At 37.7% G+C, this 27,606-nt stretch overlaps 2 protein-coding genes across 4 annotated transcripts in view; one reads left to right on the top strand and one right to left on the bottom strand.

Moving 5' to 3' along the window:
* JMJD1C (jumonji domain containing 1C) overlaps positions 1-7,642 on the bottom strand; it is a 380,729-nt gene extending 373,087 nt beyond the window's left edge. For 2 of the 3 annotated variants that reach the window (XM_037003015.2, XM_073240986.1), the window contains exon 1: positions 5,312-7,640. In XM_037003015.2, coding sequence (XP_036858910.2) covers positions 5,312-5,662 — 351 coding nt within the window. In that variant the 5' untranslated portion in view covers positions 5,663-7,640. Of the gene's footprint in view, positions 1-5,311 lie in introns of all 3 variants that reach the window. The other variant, XM_037003016.2, reaches the window with a different exon arrangement.
* Positions 4,966-27,606, top strand: part of REEP3 (receptor accessory protein 3) — a 100,012-nt gene continuing 77,371 nt past the window's right edge. The window contains exon 1 of the mRNA XM_037003020.2: positions 4,966-5,164. Coding sequence (XP_036858915.1) covers positions 5,133-5,164 — 32 coding nt within the window. The 5' untranslated portion in view covers positions 4,966-5,132. The remainder of the gene's footprint in view (positions 5,165-27,606) is intronic.

Genomic DNA, 27,606 nt, shown 5'->3' with positions numbered 1-27,606 from the left:
TCAAGAATTAATTTTTCTTCAGTTTTTATCAAATGGCTGTGTAGCTGTCACAAAATCATTGACTAAATAAATTCATCATATTTCAACTGATGTAAAATTCTACCTTTATCTAAGACTAAATACCTATATCTATTGAGTCTATTTCTAGAGTTTACTCTGGTTAAAAAAAAATACACTGGCAAGAGAGAGAGCCTCTGAAGGGAACTGGATAACTAGAGACAAGCAATAAAAGAAGACTAACTTTTTGTTTACCACTTTGAATTTTATTCCATGTGGTTTGAATTACACCAATATTTACTTACTGAAAATTTTAAATTTCAGATTATTGAATAGTTATTGAAAACATCAATAAAAGATTTTTAAAGTTCTGCTTACTAGACATGAAGTCATTATCAAATATATCAGCTATCTATACATTACTTCATAACCCCATATGCATCTAAACAATACTTGAAATCATTCATCTACCTTGATTTTAAAACTGGTAACTACAATTTAATAATCAGTTTTAAATGGATAATGACAGTGCTTCAAATATGTCGAACTAGATGTTCCTCTGCCATTTAACATGAGCAAACACAAAACAATTTTTCACCCTGAGGAGAAAAAAAGAGCTCCTCTGTCTAAATCCTTAATTGTTGTAAGTAAAACTACTGCTTCAAATATGCAAGAACCTTATATAAGGTAGATTCCTTACTATGTGTTCCCTAGATATAGCCATCACAGACATACTTTGCTTTCTTCATTGATTATTAGCTAGCACTCTTTTTCTATCAATACTATAATTAAATACTTAATTCAGAATCTAATCTATTCTACTGCAATCCAGTAATTGTATTTTCACAATATTATTTCTTTAAATTCAATTTCAGTGTCAGAGACCAAATCTGACCTCATAAGGCAGACGGGCTAAGATAAAAGAAATGTTCATCTGGCTACAGATGGAAAAGAAACAGGTTTCTTCCTTAAAGTCACTCTTATGAGATCCTCTCTCTCACATTATTTTCAAAACAACTATTAAAGATATACTCATTTAGAAATCTTAGCCTCTCTCCAAATAGAAATATTTTCAAGCTACAATAGAAATGGAAAGATGACCTAGTATTTAGTCTCATTAGCACACTCATTAATAACTACATAGATTAGATACTATCTCTATACCCTGTATTTCTGCTCTTACTACTACCCACTCATCTACAGACTTTCCTATTCTTTTTCCTAATAAATGAAATCCTTTAACATGTACAAGATGCACATTCTGTGGATCTCCTAGGAACACTAAGCGAAAATGTAGGAGAGAAAACAATTCTTTTGATTAGAGTTTAATTACCCTATGGTTTTAAAACCCCTTGCATTTGATCATCATAAAATTATCATCACCATTAACATGAAACAGAGATTGACTTGCCAAATATCACATTACTGGTAGTAGAAACAAGTCTCCTGATAGAACATCCTCTGCCTTAAATATGCTGCCTCCCACTGTGATTAAACTAAATGCCCAAAGAAAAGTGTCTTTACAGAACACAATGCAGGAAGCACTCCACAGCACAACTAATGAATAACTAGTAATATTTGTTAAAATGTAATGTTTAGTATTTAAAGAAATAATTTTCTTTCATCTATATAAGAAATGATCTCAAGTATGCCAAATGAGACCACACTTTAAAAGCTTTGAGATGGCAGGTAATTAATTTTCTTTTTTCCCACTGTCTCTAGAATTTTGCCTTACCCTATGAAGCTCTTATCTCATGGCCACCTACCAGTATATCTCAATTATCCAAGGCACAGCCCAATACAGAGACTGGAAACACCACGACAAAAATCTGGAATCTGAGCACTTTCTGTAACATCCTCCTCAGTTTAGGCCAACAATTCTCAACCATGTCAGACTCAATGTCCCCTTTCCATAAAATACTTTCCAACTTCTGCTTTATCACCCTGAAAGAAATTAGTACCAATCTGCCTACTGACAACTTCAAACCCATATATACTCTGAAATAAAATGTAGTGGAAAAGGGAATGAAAAGAATTTATAATACATATTTTAATGTTAATCTTGAAACAAAGCTGAACTAGAAGACATAAAAGTTATTAGTAGATGAAAATGAGAGCTATGAATGCAAAGTTGTCTGTGATGCAATTTTCCAAAACTAAACAATTCTTAGTCAAGATGTAAATAAAACAAATCTCCTTTCACAGAGCAGTTGCATGTGAAAATAGACCATGGAAATTCAGTCTCAGTTGAAACCATGAGTTTATATGTAAAATGAAGGTTCTAGGTTCATATATTTACAGATATTACACAATTTACACAAATATTACACAAACGTCGGATATTCCAAAACCATGTAGAACATAGGGACATTATTTGCTCAGGATAGCGCATGCACTGCAAAAAGTATAGTATCCCTGGCCCATACCCGTCAAATGTTAGTGGTAGTGCTAATCAGTCCAACAGCCAAAATAAAAAATGCCTCCCTCATTTCCCCACAGAGGACACTCTCCATCTGGACCCCTGCCTTAGACACAATTCAACTGGCTATTACAGTGTAATGCAAAGAACTCTTAGGAAGTATGGATTTCAGTCACAGTATAAAGTAAAGAACTCTTAGGAAGTATGGATTAGACCTATCAGCTATGTGGTCATTGGTACTAGGCTCTCTAAATCTCAGTTTCCAGTGTATCAAAACAAAATAAACATTTGGATTGTAAAGGTTGGCTCAAAAACATGCGTGTGACACAGAGTAGGTGGTTTCTAACACATGGCATATTGAAATGTGAAGAAGGGGGCTGTTTCAGATTGAAAGCAGCGAAGAGTGACATGAGTGTGGAGGAGGCTGAAGACAGAATAAGCATACAAAATGAAATTCAACACACAGCAGCCACGAGACATTGCAGAGAGCGGCAAGTAGTCCTCCATATCCCAGCAACCCCTGATGGCATTAATGTATTATGATGCAGTGAAATAATATTCAGAGTGATGACCCCTAAACAAGAAACACTTCTACTGAGAGACTTCTACTGTACATGACCAAAATTGCATGAAGTTTTGACATTTAAGAGAGTGACTGTATTTAACATTCAAACATTCAGGTAACTTACTGGACAATTACCCTATTACAGATACTGGGAAAACACTAAGGTATCTAATATACTCTATCTGTTCTCAAACAGTTTACTATCCAATATATTAGATATTGGTAAATCATAACCATAGTTTAAAGCAGAATGACACAGACATTAAATAAAAACTCAAGTAATAAATTATGGAGGCCTAGGGAAATTAAGAATAATTATCACTGAGGACATCTTCATTGTTTAGGACACTGAAAAATAAGGATTCTGATAGGTAGAGAATGGGGAGCAGGTCATTAAAGAAAAAAATGAAGTCCAGGCAAAAGGCACTGAGCTTGAAAATACAGCTTGGTTCAGAGAAGAGAGGTAGGAAAAGTGCTCAGTAGGGGCTGGGAAGACAGTAAATATTAAGGCTGTAAAAACATTTCAGGACCTGTTCGTGAAGGAATCTATATGCCATTTAAACGAGTTTGGATTTTACTGAGCAAGGGTTTTCCAGAAAACTGGTGCTTATGTGGCACACTAGATCCCCAAATAATGCTGAATAATGGCCAAAAATAAGATTCCGAACAATCGCAAATTTTCATTAATGAGATCTTGAATTAAAACATTCTTGATATGAGTAAGTAAGCAAAAAGAACCTAAGCAAGAGTAGAAGACTGCTTCTGAGTTCATTTCTAAATAATCAAAACATTACTAAATTTACTGAACCTGGAAATTTAATAGAACCCATGATAATCTTATATATGTCCTTGATTTTCTACCAGGCAAGTCAAAGAACTTCCTAAACATGTTATTTAGCAGTGCCCATGTCACCCCTGGATGATAAGAAGTAGGCTACAGTATTATTAGCCTCTTTTTACTATGAGGAAACTGAGGAACACAAAAAATAATTACAGTTTGGTCACCAAATATGCTACTGTATTTTCTAGGTCTCTAATTAAAGGCTCAAAGCCCACATTTCATCCTTATTCTTCATACCATCTGAATACTGGAATTATCTTTTATTATCGTCTTAACTGAAAAAAATAAAGACCGAACTTTTAAGATCATTTTCTCCATTTGGTAGTCACTAAAAAATTAGTTTTTTTCAATTATGGTATCTGTAAGGACGACAAGGTGTAAGCAATAATCCAACTTCCCAAAAAAGACACCTTAAATAGCACAAGTCAAGAATCCTGGGCCCCACTTTCACTAGGCAGGCTCAAATGTATCTGTAAAACAGACTTTGCGGATGCTGTGGTGGACAGGTACCCTAAGAGGCCCAAACAGTGGTACCAACAAACACCCTGCTGCAAACAGGAAACCCAACGCTTTCCTCCTCTGCCGCTCCCTGCATTGCACCAAGGGCTACGAGAATCCGGTGTACACGGAGGCCTATGCAAGGATCCTCAGACGTTCCCTGTAAATGCAGTACCCCTGGGTCCTTTAAGGAAGCCGCTGTGACTGAGTAAACAGTGAGGGCACCGGATGTGGCTGAACACATCCCAAAACCTTGCCTCGCCAGAATCTAGGGCCTGGTCCGGGCGATTCTATCCCACACAGAGCTGCTCGTATTTTCTTTTTCATACACACATCGACAACCTCTGCCACCAAGTACTTCTTTAGCCTCCCGCCACCCCAACTCCCATGCTCTCCAGGGAGCCACCCCGAGGATGTAAGGAAAAGGGCGAGCGATGTTAGAGCGCAGGGGTTCCGGCCCAGATGCTCCGGAGCAGGCCGGGGTCCTGCACGCCCAACCCCCGGAGCCCAGCAGCCCAGACCTGGTCTCGGCCAACGCGCCGCAGCTGCTGCCGCCGCCTATCAGCGGAGCGCAGGGGCGGGGCCGGCTGGCTCGGCAGCTGCTTGGCGGTCGCTCGGCCGGCGGGCGGGGACGGGCTCGGGACGGGCTGGGGACCGGCCGCCGCGTGCACACACCAGGCCCAGCTCCCGAGGGCGCCAGCGCGGCCCCGAGGAGCCCGCGGAGCTGGCGAGCGTGCGGCCTGCCGTTGGTTGCCTGTCCACCACGCTCGGCGTCCACCCGCCCCCGAGGCGGGGTCCGAGCGCCCGGGAAGATGGTGTCCTGGATGATCTCCAGAGCAGTGGTGTAAGTGCCGCTCATGGCGCCCCGCGACCCACGCGAGGCCCCGGGAAAGTGTGGGAAGGCAGGAGCCAGGAGAACGCAGGCCTGGGCGGGGGTGGGCCAGCCCGGCCTTGGGCCTGCCCCGGGGCTGGGGGCCCTCAGCCTGCTCACCCTGGTCCACGACGCTGCGGCGCTCCCCCGGGCGGACGAGGGCCTGGTGGCGGCGGCTGAGGTGGCTGCGGTGCTGCCGGGCTGCGTGCGGCGCGACGGCCCAGCTCCCTCCGCGCTCGGTGGGCCGGCGCTCAGGACGGGTGGCGCGCGCTCCCCGCTCCCGCTCCCTGCGCTGCGCGGCACCGCCCTGCAGGCCTGGGAGCGGCGCGCCTCGCGGCGGCGCCGTGCGCAGTCTCCGCAGACGCCGAGCGCGGGAGGCTCCGCGGTCCTCCCGAGGATGCGGCGGCGGCAGCGACCCTTTGTACCCGCGGTTGGTGCGTTGCGGTGTCTCTCTTGGTGGCTGATTGCCATTCGGTCACGTGTGGTAGGAGGAGAGATTTGTTTTAGAGTGCTCCTGGCTCAGAACCCTACGAATGGTCCCTGTTTCCCCAAGACTTACAGGCTTACCCAGAAAGGAGCTCATTATATTGAAAGGTGACACCCGCTTTCTCGTCCAGATTCTAGTGGCCTATCTTGGCAAAGTATTTGCTAAGTGATTGAGAACCTGCAGGTGCCTGTTGCGTTTGTTCAGATTATCGGTTCATTCCATCGTGCTCTTAACAAGTACTACAGGTCATAAGAAAAATTGAGTTGTGGTGTTTGCTCTGTAAAGGTATTTGACTGCAATTTAAACTGACTTCTTCCTATCCTCCCCATCTTAACGCCTTCCCTCCTTAAAAAGAAAAAAGTCACAAACAAATGACATAGTTACAGCCAGAGGCCTGTGGGTTCATTATTCATGATCTCCGTAGGAGTAATACCTCAGTACCTTTATGAAATGTTTTTGTGAGGCGGCAGGCTTCTCTGATTGGCTTTAGAATGTGGAAAAATACCAACCAGACTTTATTTTGTTTCTCACTAGGAAGGAGGAGCTAAATTATCTGTGAGTTTTGGTTTTTGTTAAGGAATGAATCAATCACTTAGGAAGTTGCCCTTGTTCGACTTGATTTGCATTACCCTTCAAAATTTGTCATTTGATTGTCTTAATGCAGTTTGTTCTTCCTTGTTACAGTTTCTAGAGCTTGCTGTATGCATCTGAACACTAAAAATCAAGAAATAATTGATTTGTAATCCAGAAACAATCCGATTTTTTTTAGACTTTTTGAGCCTCTGAGTCTGTCACTTATTTGTAATTCAGGCATACCTTTCTTGACCTAGTAGATGTCTATCAACTGTTGTGCCTGCACCTAGAAAATCAAGTGCCCCATTAAGAAGCTGTACCTTTTTCTTTGACCAGTTCTTTAACTGATAGAAAATTGTGAAGCACTTTTAGTTTGCCTTACTCAAATCAGATTTTTGTTTTTGATCATTAACTGTGAATATGAATGTCTTTTCTAGGCGCTGTGTATAATACAGGTTAGTAAAGTAGAGTGGATCCTAATGGACCTGACAGTTCTGAAACTCTGATAACTGTAGAACAGGTCAGAAGGCCAATTCTTGTAAGAGTTACACCCAAGTGCTACAGGGGTTTTAGACAAGGAAGGGATTGTATCTGGTTGGAGAATCAGAAAAAGCAAGGGAGAACATTTGTGATGAGCCTTATAGTACAAACTGAATTTAGACAGCCAAAGATAAACAAAGGATTCCAGATAAAGGTATCACTGTGAGCCAGAACAAGAGGGAGAGCCCAGATTAGTTACAGAGGACTTGAGGGACTGGGGAGAAAACTGGAAAGGTAGGCTGGAGCCTGTTTTCAAGGACTTTAAGGAAAAAGTGATAGATTTTATTAGGCAGTAGTGGCTTTGCTTTGGAAGATTTTGTCTTCTTGTTGAAATGGTTCTAAGTGGAGAGACACTGAAGACAGAGAGGTATCTTAGGGGCTTCCCTAACTGGAGAGAAGAGATTAAAGCCTATGATGCTGGAACCTACAGAATTTAAAGTGTGAGGCAAAAATGTGAGTGGGAAAAGGTCTTGGAAATGTATTTATCAAGTGTCAGGAAATGTGTTTCCACCCCTGAGGAATGATGCAAATGCAATAAAGCCATACTTATTTCCACCTCGGAATGCCTATTGATATGCATATGTACTAAAGGCAGGCGAGATATTCTGGAAATAGTACAATTTTACCCACAGCAAGGAACCTCCGTAACCAGAGCTCCGTGTGTACACAAGCACTTTGTCTCCAGGCCTTGTGGTAGACAACTGGGGGAAAAGCACTGCCTTCCAAATCAGACCTGGATGCCAGTTAATAACTATGTGGTCCTGGGCAACATAATAAACCTACTGGAGCTTCAGTGTCCTCATCTTAAAATGGTTATGTTTACCTCCTCACAACTGTTGTAAAGACTAAATTAAAACACACTAAATGAGGGGTCTGGCTTTTATTGTGCACTTAAAACATAAAAGATACATGGGTATGTGTGCCGGAGGGGAATAAGATGATACAGAAAGAAATGTCACTGGACTATCTTTGGGATTTAGAATTAGCTTTGTTTCTATCAGCCAGTTGAATGATCTTGCGTCAGCTTATTACCTGATTACTGATTCTTACTGATTCTTTGTAGAGGTAAAGGAATCTGGGAATTTCCAGAATCTTGTATAGCTCTAGCATTCTGTGATAGTATGAAAGGATTTTTCATTACTATGTCATCTATTTAAAATCAGTTTACTTGAACTTTTACAGGCAAAATTGAAAGGTTAGTTAGCAGTTATTGAGAGGGAGTAATCAGACTTTAAAGACAGATTGCCTGAATTCAAATATCAGCTGTGCTATTTATTGGCTATAATCCTACCCGTAAGATTAAAGTGCATTCGTATGTCCATAGTCCAGCATTGGGCACATGCTAAATGTTCAATAAGTATTAGTGTTATTGGAACAAGAACGAACATATTTCCTCACAGTCCCAGCATGTTAAATATTTAAACTATTTTCAGTTTACATTTTCTTTCTGTTTCTTTGTGTGTAGGTGACATAGCTGTAATTATAGTACAATAAAAACTTTCACACTTATTCTTTATTATATTGTAAGCATCTTCTGTTTTGCTCTGAAATTTTGTACCTTCTATTTGATCAGGCCAGTATTCATAATTTTCAGAGCCATTCACCTATTTTTAAAACTTTGCTTTCAGATCATTTCTAATATTACATATTCATAAGTAATGCTACAACATAATTATAATGCTACAGCAAACATCATTTTTATGTATTTTTATTTTTAAGTAGTTTCTTAGGCTAAATATTCAAGAGGAATATTTCTGAGTCAAAGTCAAAGATTATGAATATTTTTATGACCATTGATATGAATTGCCAAATTGCTTTCCAATAGTAAATTAGTATTTTATACTGCCACCAACACTATTATGAGTACTGACTCTATTATAGTATAGCCAGATTTGGGCATTTTAACTTTTTTATACTTTCCTCATAAATGCAGCAGACCTCATTGTTTTCTTTTGCACTTCTTATTAATGAGGTTTAATATTTAATCTATTGTGCAGATAGTCTGCATGCACTTTACCCATTTATCTCTTGTTATCTGAAAATTTACTTGTTTGAGCTCCTTCCATAATAAAGAAATTAATCTTAAGTCATATTTGATGTAAATATGTTGCTCAATCTAATTATATTTCTCTTTAGATATTTTTAATTACATAATTTATAGTTTTAATACAGCTCAACTTGTTCATTGACTGCATTAGTAACACACTTTTATTTTTGTTTTACCATAATATTATCTGGCAATACTAGTAAAACCTCAATCTTCTTTCTTTAATTGATCCTCTTTAGTATATTTAATGGGTATCTGTAGAGTGTAAATAATATACCTTAGAAACCATATTCCAGCAGTCTTACTCCTGCTTTTCAGTATCAGCTATTTTCTCTCTCTGCTAGATCTTTCTTGTCAACATGCAAACATGCTATTATTTCTCCCATCTTAAAAATACAAAACAAACAACAAAAACTCTTTCAGCCTATTATAGTTTTCATCTTAATCCCCCATTTCTTTCCCTTTCTTAAAGAAAAAAGTATTTTATACATTTTCTCCACTTGCTCTCAAGTGGATCATTCTCAAACCCATACCGTTTAGTCTGTCACAGCCACTCCAGTGAAATTGCCTTTAGGTCAGCAGTGACCTCCAGGCTGCCAAATTGTTTGATCCTCATCTGATTTACGAGTAACTTTTGATATAGTTGCTCACTCCTTGAATTACTTTGTTCACTCTGTTTCCAGGAAAACTTGCTTTTGTTGTTTTCTTCATAACTCCCTGGCCACTCCCTTTCTCAGTCCTTGTCACATTCCTTCAAATGCCCTGACTTAAAGTTGGCATGTCCAGGGGCTCAGTTCTTTGATCTTTCCTATCTGTACTCCTATGAGGACTCTCATAACGTATGTCTCCAACCCTGACCTCTCTGCTGAATTCATGGATCATATAGTTTTCAACTGCTTACTTAACTCTACTTGGAAACATCTGAAAGTCATCTTGAAATTACAAATATCCAAAACTGAGCTCCTGAATTTCCTTATCGATCTGCTTTTCTAGCAGCTTGCTTGCCCTAGCTCAATTAAGGACAACTCAGTCATTCTAGTCACTCATGCCAAAAATCTTAGGATCACCCTTGATTCTTCTTTTTCTCATTCCCTACATTGAATCCTACAGCTAATCTTGTTGACTGTACTTTTAAAAGATTCCCAAGACCCACCCAATTCTCACCACCTTTACTTACATTAGCTCAAGCCAGCATCATCTCTTAAATGTATTGTGATAATCGCATCCTACTTCTAGACTTTGTGTGTTAAGATCTTGATAGAGTTAGTGAAAAACATCTTGAGTAATTTTTAAATCCTTCTAGAAGATTAAAAGTAGTTACAATTTATAAGTGATATTTTTCTTCCTTTATTATGCTTTAAATATTTTTAAATGGTTATAAAATTGCAATGATACTAAAATATTTTCCTTCAGTTAGGTTAATGTAGATTTCATTTTTATGTACAGTTTTGATCAAATCCATCATGTGACTAGCTTAAATGTCCATAAGTTGTTTCTAAAAATGGATATTTACTGAAATTTCCATTAAACAATGAGAAACAAGATAAATAGAAACAATGATGTTTTCAAGAAAATTTTTAAAATTAAAATCTTAAAAATTATGTTTGTTGTGAATGCTCTTCAAGGAGTCATCTTTTCTGTCTTTGTTAAGACAGAAAACACAGCTATACTATCAGGTCTTATTCTCAGTGCATAGGTCAGAATTTCAAAAGAATTCCTTTATTAGCCTTCATTTCAGAAACAATTTGTTTCTGTCCACTTTTTGTTACTGCTGCTGTAGTTAATTATTTTTTTCTCCACTGGATTTTTTAGCTCTTTTAGAATGGAAATTTTATATTCTCTACTTTCAGTATAGATTACAATGTTCAGGGAAATGAAAGTCAAAACCATAGTGAGATATCATCTTATACCCATTAGAATGGCTAGTATTAAGAAAAAACAAGAAATAATAAGTGTTAAGATGTAGAAAAAAGGGGAACATTTTGCTCTGCTGGTGGGATTGTAAAATGGTACAACTATTATGGAAAACAATATGGAGATTCCTCAAAAAATTAAAAATAGAAATATCATATGATCCAGCAATTCCACTACTGGGCATTTACCTGAAGAAAAGAAAACACTAATTCGAAAAGATATATGCACCCCTGTATTTGTTGCAGTATTATTTACAGTAGCCAAGATATGGAAGCAACCTAAATCCATCAATAGATGAGTGGATTAAAAAAAAGATGTGTTGCAAATATATACAATGGACTATTAGTCATTAAAAAAAAAGAAATCTTGCCATTTGTGAGAACATTGATGGACTACGCTAAGTGAAATAACTCAGAGAAAGACAAATACTGTATGATTTCACTTATACGTGGAATCTTAAAAAACAAAACAAACAAAAACAGAAACGGACTCACAAATACAGAGAACAAACTGGTGGTTGCCAGAGGGGACGGTGAGTAGGGGAGGCAACAAAATAGGTGAAGAGGACTGAGGGGTACAAACTTAACAGTTCTAAAAAAAAAGACAAGGGGATAAAAAGTACAGCATAGGGAATATAGACAGTAAATATTGGGATAACTTCTATGGTGATAGGTGGCAACTGCAGTTATTATAGTAAGCATTTCATAATGTGTACCATGTCAAATTACTATACTACACACCTAAAACTAATATAATATTGTATGTCAACTATACTAAAATTAAAAATAAAAGTTTTTTAATTGAAAAAAATAAATAAAGCACCATTTTAACAAACACACAGAACAAAATTTCAATTAAATGGTACATTATAATAATCATGGCATAAATGGGTCATTTTAGTATCTTAAAATATATTACTGTTTTGTCACATGGAAAAAGATTACTGCAGAGACTGTTAGCAGAACATGAGGTAATTTTTATGTCATTGATTATACAGTTGTGCTATACTACCGCTTCCTTACATTTTTTTATGTTAAGTTAAAGGTAAAAATTAATGTTTTCATGTTAACTGTCTGTTAAGAGTTTATGCATACTCATACCTATAATCAAAGCAAATTTACCAGCTTTACTCATGTTAAATTTGCAGAGGCCATTATGACAAAATCATGCAGGAAAGCATATTCATTAAGATACTGTGGACAGAGAAAACAGTAGCAGTTAGAATAGAATTATTGAACAGTGGCTAGAGATTATTCTAAGAGCAGACTAGCTAATATTTGAATATCATGAATGGCCATGTAATATTCAAAGTATTTTAAATTTCACTGAAACATCTTTAAATATGTCAGGGTTTGTTAACCTATCACTATTGACATTAGAACTGGATAATTCTTTTCTGGGAATTATCCCCTGTCCTGTGTATTACTGGGTGTTTTATAGTACCCCTGGCCTCTACCTACTAAATGCCGTTAGTACTCCCCACTTATGACAGCCAAAAATGTCTCCACATAGTGCCATACGTCACCTATTGGGCAGAATTGCCACTGGATGAGAACTACTATTTAAGTGAAAAGGCAAGGAAAAAATGTGAGTGTATGAGCCTAGAAGCTCATTCAGTATGGTAGCCACCAATTCCATGTGGCTACTTAGATGTAAATTATGTTAAATCTTAATTTAAGTTTCTCAGTCACACTGGCCACATTTCAACTGCTCAGTAGCCACAAGAGCCTGATAACTACCTTATGGGACAGCACAGAAATAGCACATTTCCATCATTACAGAAATTTCATTTGGTGTGATCCCATAAGATACAGTCTGCTCGGCATCCTCATCTGAAAATGGGTTTGTTGTTTGCTGTTGGCTGCTTCTATGAACTTTGTGGGAGAAATTTTAGGCTATAATGAATACATGGAAACTTTTAAGTATCTCAGGATCTCTCTCACTTAAGAATATTCTGTATGTATTGTTGCTGATCAACTGTCATAACTTTTTACTATTTCAAAATCAACTTGTATTTTAGTATTTACAGAGAACTTCCCAAAATTGATGAAAATCATTGATATAGTACAATTTGAAAATAGTTTATATAATCACATTCTGCACATCAGCTTTTATATTCCTTATTTTCTAAATTTGTAAATGAAATATGGTTTACAAGTTACAGTGATCTTGGTCCTACAAGTTGTTTGGATAATAGAATTTGAATACAGAGCAAAGGGTTACCAGTATGCTGTTATCCTTAGTGTTAATAGTTTCATCAGCTCTTCCAAAGCAGAGCTACTAAGAAAATCATGAATACAGTAGTCATAGGAAAAATCTAAACATGATAGGTTAGTACTGACACGCAATTCAAAACTTAATTTCAGGAAGTACTCAAATATAGTATTGCTCAGAACATTACTATTTTCACATAATGAAAGCCCATTTTAGGAAAGAAGTATTCTTACCCATTAATAAAACCAAGCATTTTCTGCTGTGGAAAAGTCCCTTAACCTTTTATCATGTCATATTTCTGAGAAGTGCATTAGTTTGCTGGGGTTGCTGTAATGAGGCACCACAAACTGGATGGCGTAAACAACAGAAATTTATTTTCTCACAGTTCTGGAAGCTACAAGCTGCAGGTGAAGATGTCAGCAGGTTCTGTTCCTTCTGAGGGCTATCAGGGAGAATATGTTCCTCGGCCCTCTCCTAGCTTCTGATGGTATGCTGGCAGTCTTTGGAATTTCTTGGCTTGAAGATGCATCACCCTCCTCTCTGCTGTTATCTTCCCATGGCATTCTCCCTGTGTGCGTATCAGTGTCCATATTCCCATTATAAGGAACACAAATCATACTGGATTAGGGCCCACCCTAATTACATCATTATAACTGATTATATGGACCCTGTCTCCAAATAAGGTCTCATTCTCAGATGGGGGCATTTAGGACTCAAACATGTTTTGGAGTGGCACTGTTCAACTCTTAACAATGTCTTTTATGTATTCTGAACAAAGCTAGTATATATGCCAAGAAACAGTTTTAGGGATTAGATTAGAAAAGGAGAAAAAGCTAACAAAATAACTGTCTGAATGTTAAGAGTTGTCACATGGGCGGGAGAGCAGATACTGATTTTTTAAATTGTGAAATATAAGGCTAGAGCAATGAGTGGAGTTAACAGGGAAAACAGTTTTATTCAGTGTATAAGGGAAAACTTTCAAACACCTTGAGTTGTTTGGCTTTGAGACTGACAACCTTGTGAAACAGTGTGTTTTCCATCACTGGAGGCAGAGAGCAGAATCCTAATTGAAGATCTTGACTATATTACTTGTATGCTTCCTGTGCAGAAGCAAGCATAAATAGCTTTTGTGAGAAGCTGTGAAGTAGTTTGTATTTAATAAAACAACTTAGATATTTAAGTAAATGAATATATTAACCTTGTATTATGTGACTACCAGAAGAGATTAATAAATAGCATTGTTTGGCATTAAAAAGTAGCATGAATATTTTATATGCTAAATAAATTACTTGATAAAGATTCTGCCAATGTGACACTTTTTCATCAAACTTCAGTCGCCAATCTGTAGGACTCCCAAAATTTGGAATACATTTTCACCAAAACTGTAAAGTAGCTAAACTGACTTATTTTCTTTGTTTAATCTTTGAAAGAACCACAGAAACAATGAGCAGTAGGCATTCTTGAGTCCTGACTTAGAGGAAATGCACATATGAGAACAGAACTTGGTGATACTTGATTATTGCCCTGATCAGTACTTCACTGCTTTGTGCCTGTGGTCTTTTTTTTTTTGCCTATTGGAAATACTGCCCAATCTATTACTGAACAAACTTCCCAGTTGTTCTTTTAATGTTTATTTACATTGTACTTTTTAATTATTAATTTCCATGAACCTAGTTTTTATTTCTGATTTTCTGAAATACAGGGCCTTTCAACTTTCACTTTGCATACCTGATTTTGCATATAGAAATAATAATGGTTTTTTTAGTATTTAACCGATCGTTGATAGGAAAAAATACCTTTGAAGGTATACCTCTAGATCCACATAAAAGGGCTTTGGAAATGTGTAAATCTTAAAGATTGTTTATGAGAATATTAAAGTTTTAAATTATGTGAGAAAAGTGGTCTGAAAGCTTTGGGTAAAGATATTCTGAAAGGATATCTGGTCTTTTTCCTTGCCAAGTAAAAATAACAAATCCAAGTTGGAGATAAACTTTTTTTCACAAAGTTTATGCCTTTTTATTATGATTAAATGCTTTTTAGGAACTTCTAAATCCTAGGTCTCGTAGTATTTTATGTGGTAAATGTAGTGCAAAAACTGCTTTGTTTCAGTCAGTCCCCTCTAAGTAATAAAATGGACTATTTTCTCATAAATCTATACCCAATTAACTTAGAGTTTTGCTGGTGACAGTTTCTTATAGTGCTTTAACTAAAATGGCTTACTACTAAGATCAGAAAAACAATGGTGGCAAACCATTTTAAGATTAATAGTTACAATAGAAAGAAACGTTGATTACCTTGAATGACTGAGAAATATAAAGGAAATGCTGCAAGTGATACAACCTGTAACCTAAAAGTGACACTACACAAATGTATATGATGACAGGAGGAGCTATATATGATATACGAGGAAGGTAAGCATTCAGTTTCTTTGAAGAATTCAGTTCTGCTCCCCTCCTTCAAGGCATGTCATCACTGTCTCTGGTCCTGTCTTCTATACTTACTTCACATTTTTCTCTGGTTTTTCTCTCTACCCCTTCACTCTCAATAAAGGTGAGGAGAAAATGGTGTGGTCTCTGTCATTTGCAGAGAGACAATTTTAAATATATATAATCTATAGTTTCCAAACCAACAGAGGCAAAAAAAAAAAACTATTAAGGATATAAGAAGACCAAAATAAAGGGGACAGGATGGGGGACATATGGACAAAAAAAGATGGTAGAAATGGGTTCAGTTATATCAGTAATGACAATAAGTGTAAACGCTTGGGGAAAAAAAACTACAAATAAAGTTGTAAACCATGATTGAAAGATAGAAGATCTGAATAAATGGATAACCCATGTTAATGGATCACTATTAGTTGATGACTTATCAATTCTTTCCAGATAGATCTATAAATTTAGTATGATTCCAACAGGATTTTTATTGTTTTTGTTTTCATGGAACTAATAGACTAATTAAAGTTTATAAGAAAGAGCAAAAGCTCAGGAATCAAGAAGACAGTTGTAACCAAGAAGGAAGATTTATTTTTCCTATTGCATATCAAGATGTATTATAATGTTGTAATAATGAAGACAGTATAGCACTGATGCAGTGATTGACAGCAGACTCAATGGAATGCCATTATGAATCCAGAAATTAATAACCCAGGCATATGTGGAAATCTGATACAACTGTATTCAAAATCAGTGGGAAAGGATGGATAACTTAATAAATAGTGTTGTCTCAGAAAAAAATAAATTACAGCTATAACTTCACAGCAACTCAAAAATAAATTATAAGTTGGTTACCAGCCTATATAAATGAAAACATTTAAACTTTTAGCAGAAAATGTAGGATAATATCATTTATGATTATAATTTAATAGGGAAGAACTTTTAAGAATACAACAAACTAAAAGGGAAATGATTGGTAAATACATCCCAACATACATCAGTATCATTCTGCATTAGGCATTATTCTAAGCACTTTCAAACTAATTCATTTATATGTACAGCCCAACATTACAGATACTGCTGTCATCCCCATTTTTCCATTGAGAAACCCAAAGTTTAGAGATGTGAAATAACTTGCCCAAGGTGGTCATATAGTTTGCTAAGTGGCAGAGTTAATTGGCAGTCTAGCTCTAGAACCAAACCTTAAACAATGTGCTATACCCCTTCCTATGTTGTAATTTACACCTTTTTTAAATGTTTTAAATCAACTTTACTGAGAGAATTTACATACAACGATTTCAGTGAATTTTGTCAAATGTGTATATGCATGTATCACCACCCTGATCAAGAGTCACTCTACATTTCCAACAATTGTAGTTGAATGTCCATTTCTACTATATTTGCCATCCTGAATAATTTTCTCTCTGCCAATCTGTGTTTAAAAAAATACCCAATTACTTTAAATTTCCTTTTCACAACATATGATTTTTAAAATTCTACTAAGAAACTCTCATTGCTGTTTCTCCATTCATCGATAGCTTAGGTAGGGGAGGGGAGGAGAGTGTAAAAAGGGAAGCCAGCACTACAACTGTGACCTAAGGAGGGTAAAGAAATGTAATTTTTTAACATATAAAAGAAGGTATGATAGTCAGAAGATATTAAGAATTCTTTGAAATCAATAAGAAAATAGATAATCTAAAAGAAAAATGAGTAGAAGAACAAAGTATCTCTTAGACAAGGAAACCAATGGCAACTAGACATAAAAAGATACACAAAATGTTCACAGTGATATAAAGGGCATATCAAAGTGTGGGCAAAGGGTTTATTTGTGTTTATGCAGAGGATCAAAGCCTAATTTAGCTACCCAGAAAACGAATTAAGATACAATATGAAGAAGAACTTCCAACATCAACATTCTCTGGAAGAGTCATTCCAGAAGATGAATATCAAAAAACTTCAACAAAGATCCTGGCACTGTTGCAGTTGTAGCTGCATTCATCCCACCAGTTCCTGGACTTGCCATTGGAATGAAGAAGGAGATATCTAAGCTGGCCTGTGCATACAGTAAAACAACAAATATGACTGGACCTATACTGTCGGAAGTCAACCAAGAACTAGGAGAAGTGCAAGTTGCAGCACTCCAAAATCTTGCGACTACAGACTATCTACTGTTAAAAGAACATATGGGATGTGAACAGTTCCCAGGAATGTGTTGTTTTAATTTGTCTGATTTTTCTCAAACTATTCAAATTCAATTAGACAATAGCCATCATATCATTGATAAGTTTTCACAAATGCCTAGGGTGCCTAACTGGTTTTTTTGGTTTCACTGGAGATGGCTGGTAATTGTAGGTCTGCTTTGGTTATGTAACTGTATTCCTATTATGTTAATGTGTGTGCACAATTTAATTAGTAGTTTAAAACCTATACATGCTTATGTTACTCTACAAGAAGATATGTCAAAGAAATAATCAATATTCCCATGTTTTCTTCCGTCTGCTACTTCTATAGCTTTTCTTCCTCCTTCCTAATTACAACCCTTAAGTAGAATTCGTGCCTCATAACAAAATTACCGAGTATCATAATTCTTCCAAGTGGTAAAGATACCTCAAGACAAATACTGGGCATAAAAACCACAGGGCATAAACCTGTAAAGAAGTAAAAAGCTAACCTTTTCAAAGAATATTGCTTCTCTCTCACTTACCAACTTTACATTTCCCTGTATGGCCCCAGAAGATGACTGGTTAGCCAGAGACGGGTAAGATTCCTCAAGGGAGGAACAACCTAAGACAGGCACAGTCGCAGGGGGGCCATCAGGTGAGGAATTGGGGATCAACAGAGGTGAGGCTTAGAATCTCACCCCCCCTGTTTTGAGAGAAATCTTCTGCATCCGTGGATGTTTTGTTGCCCTTGTCTAGCTTGGATTAATACTTAGTTTATAGGCACACACCTGATCGTCTACATTTGCCCTCTTACAGCACTAAACTATGTTTTCTACCTTTATCTTGCATCTACCTACCACTTCAGCATTTTATTAAAAATAATAATAATAATAACAATAATAATAAGGGAGAAATGTGGGATTCACATATAAATCAAGTATAAAAATCAAACGAATATTCATATTTGACCTGATTGTTTATAGTTCATAATGCGTGATCAAAACCGAAAGTTTCTGTGATGACTGCCCTTGCACTGTTCACCATGTAAGAACTTATTCACTATGTAAGAATTTGTTCACCATATAAGAACTTGTTTGATATGCTTCAGAAGATTGGAGACTGTTGAGAACTAGGCTTGGGGTTGATTAATGATTGTGCATTGAGTCCCCTATACAGAATTTTATTGTTGCTAACAACCATTTGATCAATAAATATGAGAGATGCCCTCTCAAAAAAAAAAGATATACAAAATGCATTAATTCTCAGGAAAATGTAAATCAAGACTACATTGAAATTCCATTTCACACATTCTAGACTACCAAAATTAAGAAGTCTACATCTGAAAATACTAAGTGTTAGCAAGGATGGGTAGAGTAACAGGATCCTTTTTTGTGATGCTAGTAGGAGAATTAAGGTGTTGCAATTGCTTTGGGAAACAGTTTGGTTCTAATAGTGTTAATCATTCACATACCCTACAACCCAGCAATTCCACTATTAGGTAGAATTTGGTCCATATGCCAGGAGACATTCACCAGGATATTTATAGGGAAGTTCTTAAAGCAAAAATCTACCAAGAATGATAGTTTACATAGAAGAGAGAATGGTAAGTAACTGTTGGTATATTTACATAATGGAATATTATACAGGAGTAAACAATGCAATACCACTTTAAGCATCAACTTGGAAGACTTAGAAAAATTATGGTTTGTTTTTTTTTTTTAAACAAACCAGGTATGATTACATTTAGTATGACACCATTTTGAAGATACCAGCATAAGTAAAACTAACAAATTTTATGATTTGGGGATATATGCATATATGGCAGATCTAATTTTCAAAAAAGAAAGGAAAACACATTTTAGAATAGGGGTTAGCTCTGAGGGAGTACCTCAGGCAGAGGAAAGAGCTCTGGAACAATGGTACTGGTGGTATTTTACTTTGAAATTGGTTTACTAATTCACTTCATTAATTGTGCTTCACAATTTGAAGTATGTCACATTGTCTTTATATGAGCTGTTACAGTAAAAAATAAACAAAACTGATGAACACTTGGAGTGAGTTAAGCCCAATATATCTACAGCAACTAAAGGGACAAGCTAAGACAATGTGGAGCAGACACCAACAGAAAAGAGATGCTGTCCCTGTCCTAGCCCATATGCTTCTTGGTGGTATAAAGGCCAGTTCTAGTGCTTAGCCAAGCTCCAAAGGGACGGGGGGCATGGGGGACATACCTAACTATCATGAAGAGTATGTGAACAGAAGGCCAAAACCTCTATGAAATCACCAGGCAGGCTATGTCTAGTCCCTTTTTCTCAAAGCTGTTATGAGTCCAATGAAGAATGTCCAGTTTCTTACTCAGAGGATTTTCAAGGTTCTAGAAGTAGGTACATAGATAGCCACTTAAGAGCTTTCTCCTTTCCCCTACTTATTTTCAGATGACAGTAGTTTTGGGTTTTTTTGTTTTTTGTCTGTCCATTTGCTATGTGGGATATGCTGTAAAAAGCAATCAGTGTCTTAAAAAATAGCCGCTTCCAGATTAAGACATACCTAAGAGTGTTGATGTTGAAATGTAAAATAAGTTAAACACTTCTGCCTTGTATTCTTAATGTTGCTTGTCTATTTTGATAGTTTAGCTGTTCAAAAATACTACATTATTTCAAGTTCCCTAATACTTAACTCTAGCTTTCATGTTTCAGAGCAACTCCTTGCTATTACAAAGGAAATGGTATTAGTCTTAGGATCTGGAATGGGTTTGAACGTACCAGTGGGAGATGACATCCAATATTAACCTTCTATACTAATGCCTAGCTCTGATTTCTTACTCATGCTGAGCCTCATTTATAGAGGAGGAGGAAAATGGAAACTACAAAGTCGTTGTGTGTTTTCCATGTAGTCAGCATTGCTGTGGGGGTGATCTGGCGAAGACATCTGTCACCCACTGATGGCCAGGATATGTTTTGCCTTTTAGGCTGCCCCTTTGCTCCTTTGTCATTCCATGTGCTGTGCTCACTTGGTTAGTAGAGGAGAACATTAAGAGCCTTGCAGCACCTCAGAAACATGATCATGAGACATTAGCTAGTAGATTTGCCAGATCAGTCTATAAATTTACTAGATTTGATTCTAAAAGGTATTCATACCCTTGAACTCCCCCAGCAGTCTCCTAGAAATACCAATAGGATTGTCCACTTTAGTCTAAATTACTCTTTTTTTTTAACATGAATGCCACTACCTTATTTGATTGAGGAGTCCTGGAGGATTTCTTAAAAATGGTTTAAAAAGAAGGAAATTAGAAATTGAATCCTCCTTGAGCCTCTCAAGAGAGGAGGACTGCCCAACACCCAAGCATGTACTGATGGGCTACATGAAGTGAGCTATTGTGGGACACCTCTTATTAGAAAGGATTGGAAATTCATGAGGTAAAATGGGGCTCCTAATATAAATGACACATTTGGAAGCTAGAATAAACAGAAAAGAGCAAATGAAAATAATGTTAGCCTACAAATGAGCTCTGAAATCCTTGACCATTTATTCCTTTTACTCTTTACTGAATTCTTATTTTATTATTATCAGTCAGTCATGTGTTTTGCTAACATGTAATCCCTCTAATTCTAAAACTTCCCAATAAACAGGCAAGATTTCTTAAACTTATTCACCCTTTTGAAAGAAATTTTGTGTGATATGATGCTTTAAAATTACAGCTTTGAACAAGAAAATAAGAGTTCTAAAGCTTTACAAATGTTGAAAATTGATGCTACCATTTATATGAGAAATATGGTTGATAGGATAACATTCACCTCTTAATCTTAATTATTTACTTTTCCTGAACACAGGATAAGTTAAGAATATCTATTTTCATAGAGATGCTTTGAGTTCTTCATTTAGCATAAAACTCAGAAAGCCACTATACTGTATTTAAAACCTTGAAACACCTTTCCCAGATCCCATTCCCAAAAGTTCAGACTTACTTGACCTGGGATAAGACCTGTACATACTTAGTTTTAAAACTGTCTGGGTGATTGGAATGTACAGTCAAGTTTAAAAACCTTTACACTAGAGATTAAAAGACAATCTGGTGATGATTTTTTTTCGAGAAATAGTGTTGGGAAACTGTCACAGAATTGATCTGCTTAATATTGTAACCATTTTTAAGACATGGAAACAAAAATTGAAAAATACCTTTAGTTTGATTTTTAGTGATTTCATGATATTAAAACAAGGAAGTTTGAAAATAATCTGACGCTTAACAAAGAGCCAACATTAGTGGTATCAAGAAGTAATCTTTCCAGACAAACTTGATTGGCCTTTTCAGATTAAATTAGAGAAGTATTAGAGGAAACGAATGTAGTAGATGAAATTTCTGGATTTTATTACAACATTCTCTGTAATAGTACTTAATGCAATTCAACTTGGAAGTGTATTTCATATTCCTAGTTAGCATGTGAACAAAGTCTAGCAAACAGTAAAATACCACATTTCTCAAATTGGCTGAATAGGACATAAGCAGCAGTACATTACTTATGCCCCCTTAAAAAGATCATTTGTAAAATTTCTTGGTGTGGGGCTTTATGTTTATTTTTAGTTAAATTCATCAAAATCATTCCATGCCTTTAAAAGTATCCCCAGTATTAATAGTGAGGTTAGGATGTGTTCTATCTCTTGGTTCAGAAAATAAATAGGTAATGAAAATCTGCAGACAAGAGAAGATAGGAGGAAGCACTGGACAAATTTCATCTTTTATAGCAAAAAGACAGATGCTGTTTAGAGTTGAAATGCCAGACTTTCATAATCCTTTCCTTAGAATCAAATGATTGCATTAGACCTTGACATTTGTACTTTTTACATAAAATTTTACTTATCCTTCCAGTTTTACTTCTCATTTGTTAAATTTAAGCAAAATTAGAGTTTTTATTTTAAATGCCATCTATTTTAGGACCCCATTTTATATACTTTCATCTCTTCTTTCTCTAATAAAACTGAAAGATGTTTGGATCATCAAATGTTGTCACTGATTATTCCTGGACAGTGGATCTGGGGATGATTTTAAGATTTTGGGGGGTAATATTTCTGTAATAAATATGAATCGTATCTCTTAAAAAACTTATTTAAACCAAACATGTTGCTTTTTAAAGTAAATATTTAATTCATTTAACAATTCAAATAAAATTTCCCTCAGAAAAATAAATGCCTTTATTTTATAGTCTTGACATTTAATACCAACCATAAGTGAAATCTTTGAAGTGCTGGTCTTAGAATAGCTCCTGTGTGTACAAAACAAACAAATACTAACACATCTATGTAACCTTATGATTTTAATTTTCCAAAGTTTTTTTAAGGGGAGGGATTTGTGATTGGCTCTTTTCTGGAGGTTCATATGATTCTAGATTTGCCATAGAACCCTAGGGTTTGCTTACTAAGAATTAATTTTTCTTAAACAGATGAAAATGAGACATTGTACAAAGAAGAATAAATTTTCTTTGAATTCTATATTAAAACAAAAAGAAAGTGGTAGCATTTGAACCCAAATAAAAGCACTATTAGCTAGAGAAGTATAACCACCTACCAACATATAACTTAATAGGAAGTGATGGTCTTTATTCTAACATTTATTGTACAATGAAAAGTACTTTTTAAAGGCTAAGAAACCCTCCAGTTATACTGAAGAAAGAACTGCATGTTTGGTTTATTTAAAGTTCAGTTGGTAGCATTTTATATGAAGTTTAAGTTCTTTAAGATTTCATAATAAAGATGTCTCAAATGAAGGATAAAGAATATTTCTGCCACCTTAAATGGCACTGCCTTATAGAGCAGCATAAAAAATATTCAATTTCTTCTCTCAGGCATCATTGAAATATTTTTTTTAATTAACTAATTTTTTTGTCATTAATCTGCACTTACATGAAGAATATTATGTTTACTAGGGTCCCCCCTTCACCAAATCCCCCCCACATACCCCATTACAGTACTGTCCATCAGCATAGTAAGATGCTGTAGAATCACTACTTGTCTTCTCTGTGTTGCACAGCCCTCCCCATGCCCCCCACCACATTATACATGCTAATCATAATACCCCCTTTCTTTTTCCCGACCCTTATCCCTCCCTTCCCTCCGTTTCTCCCCAGTCCCTTTCCCTATGGTAACTGTTAGTCTATTCTTAGGTTCTATGATTCTGCTGCTGTTTTGTTCCTTCAGTCTTTATTTGTTCCTATAGTCTTTGGGTTTGAAGTGAGTCTCTTGTAAGCAGCATAGAGATGGGTCTTACTTTTTCATCCATTCTGTTATTCTGTATCTTTTGATTGGTGCATTCAGTCCATTTACATTTAGGGTGATTATTGAAAGATATGTACTTATTGCCATTGCAGGCTTTAGATTTGTGGTTGCCAAAGGTGCATGGTTAGCTTCTTTAGTATCTTACTGTCTAACTTAACTCACTTACTGAGCTATTTTAAACACTGTCTGGTCATTATTTTTCTTCCTTCTTATTCCTCTTCCTCCGTTCTTTATATGTTGGTTGTTTTATTCTGTGCTCTTTTGTGCTTCCTTCAACTGCTTTTGTGGGTACTTGATTTTATTTTTTGCCTTTAGTTAGTATTTGGTTCATCTGCTTTCTTTGCTGTGATTTTATTTTCTCTGGTAACATCTATTTAGTCTTAGGAGTGCTCCCATCTAGAGCAGTCCCTCTAAAATACCCTGTAGAGGTGGTTTGTGGGAGGCAAATTCCCTCAACTTTTGCTTGTCTGGGAATTGTTTAATCCCTCCTTCATATTTAAATGATAGTCGTGCTGGACACAGTATTCTTGGTTCAAGGCCCTTCTGTTTCATTGCATTAAATATATCATGCCATTCTCTTCTGGCCTGTAAGGTTTCTGTTGAGAAGTCTGATGATAGCCTGATGGGTTTTCCTTTGTAGGTGACCTTTTTCCTCTCTCTAGCTGCCTTTAAAACTCTGTCCTTGTCCTTCACCTTTGCCATTTTAATTATGTGTCTTGGTGTTGTCCTTCTTGGGTCCTTTCTGTTGGGAGTTCTGTACACTTCCATGGTCTGATCAATTATTTCCTCCTCCGGTTTGGGGAAGTTTTCAGCCATTATTTCTTCAAATACACTTTCTATCCCTTTTTCTCTCTCTTCTTCTTCTGGTACCCCTATAATGCGTATATTGTTCCTTTTGGCATGGTCGCACAGTTCTCTTAATATTGTTTCATTCCTTGAGATCCTTTTATCTCTCTCTGCATCAGCTTCTATGCATTCCTGTTCTCTGGTTTCTATTTCATCAATGGCCTCTTGCATCTTATCCATTCTGATTATAAATCCTTCCAGAGTTTGTTTCACTTCTGTAATCTCCCTCCAAATGTCTATAATCTCCCTCCGGACATCATCCCTTAGCTCTTGCGTATGTCTCTGCAGCTCCATCAGCATGGTTATGAGCTTTATTTTTAATTCTTTTTCAGGAAGACTGGTTAAGTCTATCTCCTTCTCAGGGTTTGCCTCTGTGATCTTGGTCTGTATCATTTTCTTCTGCCTTTTCATGGTGATAGATATATTTGTGGGGAGCTGGCGCATGTGTTGGGTAAGAGAAGGTCCGTTCTTGCTGGTTTGTGGCCTTCCTCTCCTGGGAGAACAGTGGCCTCTAGCGGCTTGTGCTGGGCAGCTGTGTGCAGACGGGGCTTCTGATCTTGCCCAGCTGCTATGGAGTTTATATAGCTCTGCATTTACTGTGTGCGTGGCCTGCCTCAGGCTGCTTCTCCAATATGGCGGAGCCACGTTGGAGGGGGAACAGGCAGGAGGCTGTTTATTGTGGTGAGGGGACTCCGAGCTGCACTGCATGGGTTCGGGTGCCCAGAGTTCCCCAGGATTCCCTGCTGCTGGGCTAGGTGTCCTGGGGCACTTCCGTCCAGCTGTGGGGTCCCTGTCCCTTTAAGACTTTCAAAAAGCACTCGCTTTTCTATGTCCCAGGTGCGCCAGCTGCAGGGACCCACTCACAGGTTTTACTGTCCTGTTCCCCTAGTTTCCAGCACCCCACACATGCACTGTGTCTGTGCTCTGGTGCAGATGGCTGGGGCTGGGTGTTCAGTCCTGGGCTCCCTTTCCCTCCCCGCTCCGACTCCTCTCCTCCCGCCAGGAGCTGGGGTGAGGGGCCTCAGGTCCCGCCGGGCCTGGGCTTGTATCTTACCCCCTTTGCGAGGTGCTGGGTTCTCGCAGGTGTGGATGAAGTCTGGCTGTTGTCCTGTGTCTTCTGGTCTCTCTTTTAGGGAGAGTTGTATTTGTTGTATTTTCAAAACTGTATGTGGGTTTGGGAGGAGATTTCTGCTGCTCTACTCATGCCGCCATCTTGGTTCTCTCCATCTTTGAAATTTTTATGAAATTATAATAATTTTGGATCCACATTTCAGTTTTTATTCATAAGATAAAAACATATTTTCAAGTCATTATTTCTAATTTACAGAACTTAGAGTGTCATAAATGCAAACCCATATCATCCTTTTATTTGTGTCAGTACAAGAGACACCACTATTTCTTAGTAGTTTTATGACCTTACTTCATCCCAAAAATGGGACTAATTCTGTTCTTAACTCACAGAAGTTGCTGAAAAGCACAAATGTGATATTCTTTGTGAATGGCCTGTACAGAAATATCCTTTCCTTGTTCCTTAAAACTCCACAAGGCATTAATGAGTATTTCAAAGTTGCAACCCTTTCATTAAAAAACAAATGTTATTAGAACCATAAAGAAATGGAAGGTGAGGAAAAACAGACTCTGAAATTTATTTATTTTTGCTTTATATCTTAGTATTCTCTCCACACCAACTTGTGGACCTCAAGTAAGGTCACTTCAGCGTTGGCCCTGAGTCTAATGGATTACAAAACTTGACCTGTGTGACATAGGTTAAGACCTCAGCTCTTTCCTTCTTTGCCTCTGGATGTATTCAAGGGTATAGGATGCCACAGATATAGTCAGAGCAACTACCTGCAGCCCGTCTTCTTGCTCCAGCTCTTGTGCTATTAATGCCACCTTCCTCCATGCCTTGCTGTGACCACCAGCGGTCTGCAACCATTCATCAGGCAATGTTAAAGCGCCCTGATTTACAGGCCCTCAGAAATCTGTGCTCAGTCAGGGGCACCTTAATTTCCTTCCTGCTTTCAGTTATCTGCTGCCTCATAATAAACAACCCCAAAACTTAATGGCATAAAAAAAAGAAAAAAGAGGGGGGTGGAGCCAAGATGTTGGCTTGAGTAGAGCAGCAGAAATCTCCTCCCAAAACCATATCTATTTTTGAAAGTACAACAAATACAACTATTCCTAAAAGAGAGACCAGAAGACACAGGACAACAGCCAGACTACATCCACACCTGTGAGAACCCAGTGCCTCACGAAGGGGGTAAGATACAAGCCACAACCCGGCAGGACCCGAGTGTCCCTCACCGCAGCTCCTGGCGGGAGGAGAGGAGTCAGAGCAGCGAGGGAGAGGGTGCCCAGGACTGCTAAATAGCCAGCCCTAGCCATCCACACTTGAGCACAGACATGAAGTGTGAGGTGTGCTGGATACTAAGGAAACAGGACAGTAAGACCTGTGAGCGGGTCCCTGCAGCCAGCGCCCCTGGGACAAAGAAAAGCAAGTGCTTTTTGAAAGTCTTAAAGGGACAGATCCCACAGCTGGACAGAAGCACCCCCGGACACTTAGACCAGCGGCTGGGAATCCCAGGGAACACCGGGCACCCTAACCTCTTGGGCGGCAGCACGGGTTGAAGGCCCCTCACGGCGATAAACAGCCTCTCACCTGTCTCCCCTCCGACGCGGCTCCACTGTATTGGAGCAGCAGACCGAGACCGACCATGCCTATAGCAACTGCAGACCTTAACTCCACAGCAGCCAGGCAGGAATCAGAGGCCCCTTCTGCATGCAGCGGCCCAGCCCAAGCTGATAGAAGTAGCTGTTCTCCCAGGAGAGGAAGGCCACAAACCAGCAAGAAGGGATGTTCTCCCAGCCGACACATGGAGCCAGCCCCACACAACTACCTCTATCACCGTGAAAAGACAAAAGAATTTGATACA

The sequence above is a fragment of the Manis javanica genome, chromosome 7 (assembly GCF_040802235.1).
Source record: "Manis javanica isolate MJ-LG chromosome 7, MJ_LKY, whole genome shotgun sequence".
In the NCBI taxonomy this organism is placed as follows: Eukaryota; Metazoa; Chordata; class Mammalia; order Pholidota; family Manidae; genus Manis; species Manis javanica.
Note: the sequence above shows the minus strand (reverse complement) of the source record. Positions and strands in the feature narration are given on the sequence as shown.